Source organism: Corylus avellana, chromosome ca4 (assembly GCF_901000735.1).
Source record: "Corylus avellana chromosome ca4, CavTom2PMs-1.0".
Lineage (NCBI taxonomy): Eukaryota > Viridiplantae > Streptophyta > Magnoliopsida > Fagales > Betulaceae > Corylus > Corylus avellana.
Window position 1 is genome coordinate 26,033,551 of NC_081544.1, and position 10,297 is coordinate 26,043,847.

At 39.4% G+C, this 10,297-nt stretch overlaps 2 protein-coding genes across 2 annotated transcripts in view; both read left to right on the plus strand.

The window, feature by feature from the left end:
- Window positions 1–2,789: 2,789 nt before the first annotated feature.
- On the plus strand, window positions 2,790–7,468 carry LOC132179564 (KIN14B-interacting protein At4g14310-like). The gene is made up of 3 exons (XM_059592304.1): window positions 2,790–4,707; window positions 5,124–5,737; window positions 6,616–7,468. Exons 1-3 carry the CDS (start codon window positions 3,010–3,012, stop codon window positions 7,145–7,147), a joined length of 2,844 nt encoding a protein of 947 aa, XP_059448287.1. The 5' UTR covers window positions 2,790–3,009; the 3' UTR covers window positions 7,148–7,468.
- Window positions 7,469–9,229: 1,761 nt separating this feature from the next.
- The window catches only part of LOC132178300 (long-chain-alcohol oxidase FAO1-like), a 1,952-nt gene continuing 884 nt past the window's right edge, over window positions 9,230–10,297 (plus strand). The window contains exons 1-2 of the mRNA XM_059590743.1: window positions 9,230–9,542; window positions 9,654–9,926. Of these exons, the coding sequence (XP_059446726.1) occupies window positions 9,321–9,542; window positions 9,654–9,926 (495 nt within the window). The 5' untranslated portion in view covers window positions 9,230–9,320. The remainder of the gene's footprint in view (window positions 9,543–9,653; window positions 9,927–10,297) is intronic.

Here is a 10,297-nt window from a genome sequence, read left to right on the forward strand (position 1 = left end):
CCTTCGGGTGCCCTGTTAACTCGTTCCATTCTCCGTTCCTCAAGATCACAACAAGGCAACACCCCAAAATAAATGTGACGCTTCTCATCATCGAAATACTTTGATGGTTGTTATGAAAGCCCCATACATCATTTGGTAATACTGCAGATTTGCTCTTCTTTTCTCGTTCTTTCTTCCTTTCATGTGCCATAAAGATACTCCATGACGAGTCAACCGTTGTTTCCTTTGTGAACATATAATTTTCCTCCTCCGCATAAAACTCACCATAATCTTCGTTGGGAGAATTTAAAATATCTTCAACACCAAGGAAATCAACATAATCAACTTATTCACCATTAAAATTAGACACTTCACCTGAAAGGTCTTCATCAACCTCTTCATAATTGTCGATGTCACCTGTGGGCTCTTCTTCTTCCAATTGATCATCTTCGAGGTAGAGGCCGCCAAACATGGGAGAAAAATCATCTTCTTTGTACTCTTCCTCTTGGTCATCTTCTTCGGGCTCCTCATCATAGGTTGGTGGTGAGTCCCAATCCCCAATTCCTTGCGAAGGATCTTCAACATCTTCATGTCTGAATTCTTCATCAATGAACTCGGATTCTTGAAACTCTTCATCCACAGATTCCTTTTCCTCCTCCACAGAATATGGATTCGGTTTATGGATTTGTGGTCGGCAAGTAGGGGTCCAATTGGCATGTCGTTGACTCTTCACCTCACTCCATGTTTCCCTAAATACCTCTTTTTTGTAGGAATTTTTTTTTTTCTTTGTCACAGCTATAGACCCTTGTCTCCAATTTTGTGACTTTTGACCTGTGGTATAACTATGGGGCAAGAAAGCGATGCGCATATATTTCAATAGTTTCTCCCAACTATTGATCTTCAATTTGCCTTCCCGCTTCATAGTTCTCTTCAGTTGTTGCCACCACGCACCAACTCTTCCCTGGAATGTATGTACCACCAAAGAGACTTGTTGTTCATCGAGCACCCTGTTGAATTCAAAAACCTCTTCAACAGCCAACACCCAATCCAGAAATTCGTCAGGTTCTAGATCCTCGTCGAATTTCGGAATTTTGAGTTCGAATCTACTTACTCGCCGATTGGCATGAGCTTGCGCAAGGTGCTGACGTCCGTGAGTTCAGCGCTCCACAAACGGGCTTCTAGATCCGTTCCCATGTTGACCACACAAGTTGGATAATTGGGTAGTGAGGTCTTCAATTTGATCTCTCATAGCCCTAAATTGATCCTCCGTGTGTTGCCAAGGTTCAGCGATAGATTTGCCTTCCGTCTCCACGAATAGCAATTTTGGTTGGCGACGACAATTGTTTGGCCCACCACTCATGTGCCTCAAACGAATCGCCGGTTGCTCCTTACGTGCTGTCTCCGTGTGCACATACACATCGTTCATGTCTGCAAAGCGGTTGCTTCTCCCCATTCATGGAAAGTGACTGAGCTCTGATACCAACTAATGCAGCGTGACTCAGTGGGCTGCAGCGAATAACAACATTAAGCAGCGGATAAATACTTCTAGATCTTGAGACTATCAAGGAATCTAAGAAATCTTCTTAAAAACTAGAGCCTATCTAGGGTTTAAGGAAAAAACACAAAAAAACTAAACTCTGAGTAATTCTTATTAAACAAGCTCAATAATAATCATAAACTGAATTGCTAAAGGCTATAAGCATATATTTATAGCCCAAAACTCCTAACTCTAAAATAACAATTAAATAAAGATAATTTAGAAGTTTACGAAAGACAACTAAACCAAATAAAAGACTAACAAAGAAACTTAATTCAAATAAAGACTGAAAGATAAGATAGAATAAACGATTAACAAAGAAACCTAATAAAAGACTAAAAGATAAGATAAGCCTTGAATTCCAATTTATATCACCCGACCAGCCCACCTGGCCTGTATAGAGGTGGCCAAGCCACCTCAAGGAGATTTTGAGAGTGGCCGTAACCAGCGCAGTGGGTTTGGCATCAATGATGGGTCCACCATTGATGCTAATAAGCCATTTGTGTTCTATGGTGCAAAGGTGACTGGAGGATCCGGTGGCATGCTGGTTACATCAGTCGGCACGGGCACCGAGGAATGCTTCACTTCATTTTGCCCACCATCTTCACTTCATCATTTTGATTTTTTTTTTTTAAAAAAAAAAGAAAAAAAAAAGAAAAAGACTAGAGAGAGGAGATGGTGGGGGAGATGGTGGGTAGAATGCAAAAAAGCATTCTCCCACGGGTACCTGAGCACCTGGCATGACTCCACTACCAACGGAACTTGACAAAGTGAATAATATATTACAAGTTGTTGGCCTTCTAATTCCTATCCTCATCCTTGCAGTGTTGTTCCTCTATTTGAAGCTTGGAGATGAAGATGTTAAATCTAAGTTCTCGCAGCTCAAGGGGAAACAAGATCCAATACTGGATGCGATCAGCAAAATCTCCTAGGGGGTGGCTGGCCACCCCAAAATGCCAAAATTTTTAATTTTTTTTTTTAAAAAGAAATTATATAACACAATACAATTTAATTAGTGCTGATGTGGTGTTTTGTTAATTTTTGGACGAAATTTTAATAAAAATACTATTTTCATTTTTATAAAAACCACGTGTACTTCGTGTGATAAAAATAAAAATCTAGCGAGTGAAAAATAAAAAATTAAAACCTTACGGAGATTTTTAGTATTTAACCCTAAATTTAATTTTGAAATTACTGTTATGGGCATCCAACACCACGAGATATCCTCATATGAAAGAGAAGCATGTGAATATTCCTAAATGCCTTGGTTTGGTGCAACCCTCCAAATAGAGGGATAAACTTCAAAACTCAAAACTAGATTTCATTTCCCGCCCAAAACCACACAAATCTTTTCCTCATCTTTCTCTTCTTTAACATATCATGATATTATAGTCAAAAAGCTCCGTTTTCAAATCTCATCTTCTTACTCTCAGAAAGCCCATAACATATTCAAATAAATTTATTCTATTTTTTATTGAAACAAACACCCCCAAATGTCCGCTTCATCGGCTCGCCGGCTCAGGGACCATGGAACCACCGGCGCCGGAGTCGCTGCCAAGCCCTCCAAAGCCCTAACCCCGATCTGGGTCTCCGGAAAAAGCCCCACCGTTGGTTTGCAGAGATCATCATCTTGCGGCAAAGAGAACCCCAGGCCCGCATCTCGGACCCGAGACCTGGCCCAGAAACCCGTGATCCGGCCCGTGCCACGCGTCGACAAGGCCGCAGCCGCCGCCCGGTCGGTGGATCCCGGGAGCGACAGTGGCACACGAGTCCGGTGGTCCACGTCGTCGGCGCCAAGAGGTAGGAGCCCTAGCCCTTCTGAGTTGATTAGGGGTTTCTCAGATCGGAGGGTTTCGGTGGGTGCGAGTGCTGGTGGTAAGGGATTGGAGAGTGGAAAGCAGAGAAAGGGGTTTAGGGATTCGAGTGTGAATGGGAGTGAAGGGAAGACTAATGGGGTTAGGGCTTTTAGGGATCGTAAAGAAAGTTGTAGAATTGGTGTCAACTCGGAGAAAAGGAGTGGACTTTATGAGGATTTGGAGATGAAAGTGGAGGAAAATGAGAAGAATTTGAAAGAAATTAGGAGTTTGGAGAACTGTAATGGTAAAGTTAATTTAGGCTCAAATGTGATAAAATTGAGTGCGGTTGGTCGCATTTTTGATGAAAAGGTTCGTGATGGTGCCGGGGTTGATGAGTTTTTGAAGTCGAATAAGGAAGTCGTGAAGGTTGGAAATGATGTTGGTTTGTGTGTGGAGGGGCGTGTTGAGAACACTTTGGATAATGGGAAGGTTTTGGAGATTCCGAAAGATAAAGGGTTAGATGGTAACAAGTATCCAAGCAAGCTCCATGAGAAGCTTGCGTTTTTGGAAGGGAAAGTTAAGAGGATTGCGTCGGATATTAAGCGGACAAAGGAGATGCTGGATATGAATAACCCGGACTCTTCGAAGATAATACTTTCTGATATTCAGGACAAGATTTCAGGGATTCAGAAGGCAATTGGTAATGTTGGAGGCGAATCAGATGGTAAAATAGGATTGTCGAGAGGAGCTGGTGATGGAGAGAGCAGGATTATAGTTCAGAAGGAAAAGAGTAAGGAAGCGTATAGTGTTAATACTGTTAAAAGTTCTGTGAAAGGATTGAGTAGCGAGGAACTGGAAGCTAGACTCTTTCCTCATCATAAGTTGCTCAGAAATCGGACTTTTCTGAAAGTAACATCAGCAGGTTCTCAGAGTCACGAACCTCATTTTGAAGGACCAAATTGTGAGTTAAAGGTGGATAAGAAGTCGTTTAGCCCCATTGATGATAACCCTATAGCAATGGAGTTCTTAGCTTCCCTGAATACGGAGCAAACTAAAGTCACCATAAGGGATGGGCAGGCTGGTTTGGAATGTTGTGAAGTTCAAGAAATGGATGGTGATACGTCTACGGGAGTATCAGATTGTTCAAATGTGTTCAATGGAAAGCGTGATGTTGAGCTAGTTCTCACAACTGACGAGAGACTTGATGATTTTGATGATCAGGAGAGAATTCAGGGTGCAATAATTGGTGAGGAGACAGAAGATTCTTGCATTGATCAGCTGAATGAAATTGGCCATAAGGCTTCAACAGCAGGATGGTTTATCTCTGAGGGGGAGGCGGTCCTTCTTGCCCACGATGATGGTTCTTGCTCATTTTATGATATTGTTAATTGTGAGGTGTGCAATATAGTTATCTGTTGCTGTTCCATTTCTATGAAGTGTTTATATACTTACCTATTCTGATTTGATTTGCCAATTTCTTTTCTCTTAGAAGTGATTTTATCCATCTCCAACTGAAAAATACTAACAAATAAAATTCAGATCACTTCTACATGCAGCATGTCAATGATGTGCTTTTTGGATATATTGATTGTTTTGCTCGAGTTCTTGATTTGATGATTTATTTTCACTATAATTCTCTCTCTCTCTCTCTCTCTTCTTCCTTTATAAACCTGAAGCATGTTTATATGAACGAATTACATGACTTGTTTGGATGGCTTTACGAATGTATTGTTGCAAGCACGAACATAAGCAAAGAGTTAGCACTGTATTAAAGATATCTCTTGTCCTCTGATGGTCCATCTTTGTTTCAGGAGAAGGCTGAGTACAAACCTCCGTCAGGAGTCTCACCTGGTATATGGAGGGATTGTTGGATAATTCGTGCCCCTGGTGCAGATGGTTGCTCAGGAAAATATGTTGTGGCTGCGTCTGCTGGGAATGCTATCAGTCCAGGCTTTTGCTGTTGGGATTTCTACTCCAAAGATGTGCAAGCTTTCCAACTTGAGGGTGGAGCAGCCACTTCAAGAACAGTACTTGGTCCCTTACCGAATAATATTGGGCACAGAAGAAATTCTATTCTTGATAATCTGGTCCCGGAGAATCAACAATGGTGGTATAAACCCTGTGGACCTCTTATCATCTCAACTGCCAGCTGTCAGAGAGGTGTGAGAATTTTTGATATCCGTGATGGGGAGCAAATTATGAAATGGGAGGTGCAGAAGCCTGTGTCAACAATGGATTATTCAAGCCCATTACAGTGGAGAAGCAGGGGAAAAGTTGTTCTAGCTGAAGCAGAAGCAATCTCCGTGTGGGATGTGAACTCTCAAAGTCCTCAAGCACTATTATCTGTGTCTTCATCTGGTCAGAAAATTTCTGCTCTTCATGTGAACAATACTGATGCTGAATCAAGTGGTGGGGTTCGTCAAAGGTGAGCGGCAACCTTTTCTTTTAGCTTTCTTCACTGTTTGTCCCTTGATATTATTCTGATGCAGGATACTATAGTCACAAAAATAACACAACAAAATTAGAGCAAAGAGAGGAGAAATAACCTAAAAGAGGAGAGATAAAGAAGAGAGAAGAATCTATGGGGGAGAAAGAGAGAAGCTAGGGGAAGAGAAAGAGAGGAGGAGGGGGGAGAGAAAGAGAGAAGAATTAGTTCTTCAATTATTTTCTTCCATCGAGTTTGCCTCCATTGATGTAAAAATCACACTTACATAGTCTCATGACTAACCCCTAACCCGGATTTACGGAAAAGCTCAAAAGCACTCTAGGGCTACCAAATTATTGAATTACCAAAAACAACACCATTGATTCCTAAAAACTAAATGCTAATAACCCAATTAACGAATAGGACCTAAATAAAATAAAAGTAAACTTTTTGTCTCGCCCTTTGCATCATATTTCTCTTCTACATTTTCTGTTATCCATATTTTTCATACTTGGCATTTGTAGCTTGGTCAATTCATTCTATACTATTTGTTTGTATGGTTTTTTTTTTTTTTTTTTTTTTTTTTTCAGATCAATTTATTCGTATAGAGATATGTTTTTCTTTGTTCTTCTAAAGATATATTTTCTGAAGTCTTAGTACTGTTCTGAATCTGATAAATGATAATTATCTGCTTCTGATTATTGATTGCCTCTCTTGGCAAAATGATGTATAATATATGGGTGTGGAAATACTAGCAGCATATGAATGTAAGAATGCTTTTTAAAATTTTCTTTTAGTAGTAAATAAATAAATGCATGAAGATCTTGTACCAAATTTCTTTTACCAGGTCTAACATGGTTGATACATGGTAAATGCAGAGTAAGTTCGTCAGAAGCAGAAGGACATGATGGTGTTTTCTGCACTGCGGATTCCATTAATATTATGGACTTCCGCCACCCATATGGTGTAGGTCTTAAGATACCAAAACTTGGTGTCAGTGCGCAGTCAGTTTTCTCTCGTGGAGATTCTGTCTTTCTTGGCTGCTCTAATGTAAGGTCAAGAGGGAGAAAGCAAACTTCTTCACAGGTGCAACAGTTCTCGTTGCGCAAACAAAGGCTATTTAGCACTTACGAATTGCCAGAATCCAATGCACACTTCCATCACTCAGCAATAACACAAGTATGGGGAAATTCAAGCCTTGTAATGGGTGTTTGTGGACTGGGGCTATTTGTATTTGATGCCTTGAGGGACGATCCATTGCAGTCTTTCACCATTGATTCTGGAAGCACTAAAAATGTTAGAGACGCCATTGGTCCAGATGACATGTATTCTCCTTCCTTTGATTACTTGTCCTCTCGTGCTCTCGTTATATCAAGAGATCGCCCAGCTATGTGGAGGCACTTATCATAGGTATATGATGCATGCCTGAAACCCTTTTGCTTGTTTTGTCTGGGAAAAAGGATTATCAGCAAAAGAATGTACTGCTTTTTGCGTTCTGTTCTGTCATGCTTTGTAAGATGTTTGAAATGACGTGTGCCATATTTATATTTATTGAAGTTGAACTTATTGTGTAAAGATTGGAATAGGTGTCTTGGTGAATTTCTTGTATACTATGCTTTGGCATGATTGTTCCAACTTTAGTAATACCAAGAACCAGATGAAAAGGAGAAGACTGCTGTAGAGGGACAGCTTAGCGACATGAATTATATATTCAATGCCATTTTTCATTTTGTCCGAGCCTTTGGATCACTGGTACTTTTTGTTTTATTACTCAACAGATAATTGCTTGCAGCAGTATAAGGGCATGTTTTGTAATGTTTCTCAAAAATTGTTTTTGAAGACCCGTTTTTGAGAAATATAGATGTTTACGAGCGTGCGTTATACACACTTCAAAGTATTTATTCCTTAACATGACAGTGAAAATCACTCTTAGATGAAATAATAAATGAAAGTATATGTAAGATTCAATGATAGTTTTCAATTACGTCAGGTAATGAGCACTTGAAAGTAAACAGTTAAAGGTACTAGTAGCATTTTTCGCCAACAATCTTTGATGGCAAATCATAATTGAGAAGAAGATTCCAGAGGTTTTGAATGCAAACCCTAACCTCCAAACACAGTCCCAGAACCGTCCTTGAAGTTCCTCCACACAGCAGCAACTAAGGTAGACGATTTCTTAAAGAAAATACATGCTGATTTTGTCTTTTAGCCATCACTACAATAGACTACTTTTGCCATCTTCTCTTTATTTGCTTTCCCCCTCAATTTCAACCACCTATCACGGGGTTAATGGTGGATTTTAACGATATATCACTTCGGAGTCTGTCGATGGTGGTAATGACAACAGCGACGATCGATGTGGATGTTTGTGTGAGAAAGAGAGATGAAGGTGTGATTGAATGTGACTAAAACACAAGGATTAAGATTAATATTTTTTTTTATATTAAATGTAATACTTTATTTTTAAAATTGAATATAAAAATAGCTTAAATAAGGAAATTGTAACAAAAGCATGAAAACTGGTAACAAGAAAACAAACCCAGAGATATGATGCCGGAGTTCCGGGCATGGGAGAATCTAGAGTTTTTCTTCCATCTCTTCATGATAACGCACCTTACACGATATACGCATGTCGCAGCTAGCAGTTGAGGTTTTGCGATTGTTTAGCAGACTTTATTGCTCACGTGCTCTCCTTTTCGGTGAAGCACAGACCGGTAACAACTAGGCTCATCAAGTGTTAGACCACCTCCGGGTCCCGCCATCTCCGATCAGGAGAAGGTCCACATACAGACGTGAAACGTAGCCGATTAATTTGTTGGGGAATCTACATCTGTTGGTGGGCTGTCTGTCTCAATATCATTTGTGGTTCTTGTTCATTGCACATCAACAATTATAATAACAAACCCTTAAAAGGGAATGGCCCTCCCACAGTCCCACCCTCAATTAGGCAAGAAGTGGCTCGGTCACCTCTTTCAACTACTTTTTTAGTTGACCAAATTATGCCTATGGCCACTCAATTTTTTTATTTATTTTTACTATTTAAGGGTGGTTCTGCCACCCTACCCCATTTGGCAAGGGGGGCTAATTTGGTTTTTTTTTTTTTTTTTTTTTTTTTTTCAAATTTAAAAGGGTATTTTTGTTTTGACCATGAATAACAGGCAAGGGAAAAAAAATTGTATTTTCTTAATTTAAAAACTCTTGCCACGTCACTTTAAAATTTTTTTGGGTTCATTTATTTGACTTTCTAACATTTTTTTTTTTTTAAAAAAAAAAAATTTAAGATTATTATTATTATTTTTTTGGTAGGCTTGCAAGGCTTTGACAATTTTTTTGATAATTTAAAGAGATATCTAGAAGACACTATAAATTAGATAGTAGACCATAGATGGAGGGGATTGATTTCTTTTCTTGTTAGTTTAGTTTTACCCTTACAAAATATAATTAATGTAATAAATCTAAGTGTATATCCTTACGTCAATAGGTTCCCTTTCGAAGAGTACAACTCATCCATATAAAACTCCCTTTATTAGAGTTAGAGACCCAACTGCGAAGGAGAGAGAGACACAAAGAGAGAAGTAGAAAGATGAGAAGAAAGAGCCATCCTCTGTTGAGGGGAGGGAGAAGAGGAGAGAGCAAATACAGTCATACGTTTACAGCAGCTGAGATGCAATCACTGGGTAGCATTTGTGAGACTATATTACCCTCTTTGCCATCCAATTCTTTGGAGGGAGAGGAATACCAACCCAGCAATGTTTTGCAGTCCTTCTGCAAAGCTTCTGGGTCTCAAACTCCAATCCCTGATCAGGTTCGCCCTCTCTCTCTGTCTCTGTCTCTGTCTCTGTCTCTTTACAGTCAATTGTCAAGTAGAAGTCAATTTTATTTTTTTTCCTTGTGATATTGGAACGAGATCGAACAGGTTGCAGAGCTTTTAGTGAAGAGGGCATTAAAAGAATCTCTGATATTAACGAGAGTGGTTTTATGGCTGCTGGCCACTAGATTGGGTACCTTGTTGCTTTGTGGATCTCTTTGTTTTTGTGAGGAATGGCCTTTCATTCAGAGCTTTTCTCGTATACCATTGGAGAAGAGGGAGCAAGTTCTGCAGAAGTGGTCTAGAAGTAGATATCTGACACCTGTCAGATGTGCATTTGTTTACATCAAAATCTTGTGCCTCTTTGTCTTCTTCTCTCAGGTACTGCCTTTTCACTCTGTTATTATGTCTTGCCTAGTAGGTCTGATATCATGTTATAGATCACCACTTACCACCTGGAGATTGAAAAAACAGAGAAAAAGTAAAAAGAAAATAATTATCTAAAGCAGTACATTTTTGGTGAGTTAGGATAAAGAAAGCTATGGAATTTAAACAAAAGTAACAAAAAAATAATATGCCTGTTTCTTGAATTTCCTTGTTGTTTAATATGTTTTAGCTCCAATTTTTAATTCCAAACGGAACTTGTACCAAGAAAGTCAAATGATAATTGGATCCAAATATTGACAAATTGGATCCAAATTTTGACAAAAAGGTTCGATTCGGCCCCACTGAAAGCAACACGTTCGGTCGAA

What these genes read in the sequence shown, in the direction of transcription:
- LOC132179564 (XM_059592304.1), top strand. Translation starts at nt 3,010, where the DNA reads ATGTCCGCTTCATCGGCTCGCCGGCTCAGGGACCATGGAACCACCGGC. An exon ending in ATGATATTGTTAATTGTGAG is followed by an intron (nt 4,708 to 5,123) that starts GTGTGCAATATA and finishes TCTTTGTTTCAG; the next exon opens with GAGAAGGCTGAGTACAAACC. An exon ending in AGTGGTGGGGTTCGTCAAAG is followed by an intron (nt 5,738 to 6,615) that starts GTGAGCGGCAAC and finishes TGGTAAATGCAG; the next exon opens with AGTAAGTTCGTCAGAAGCAG.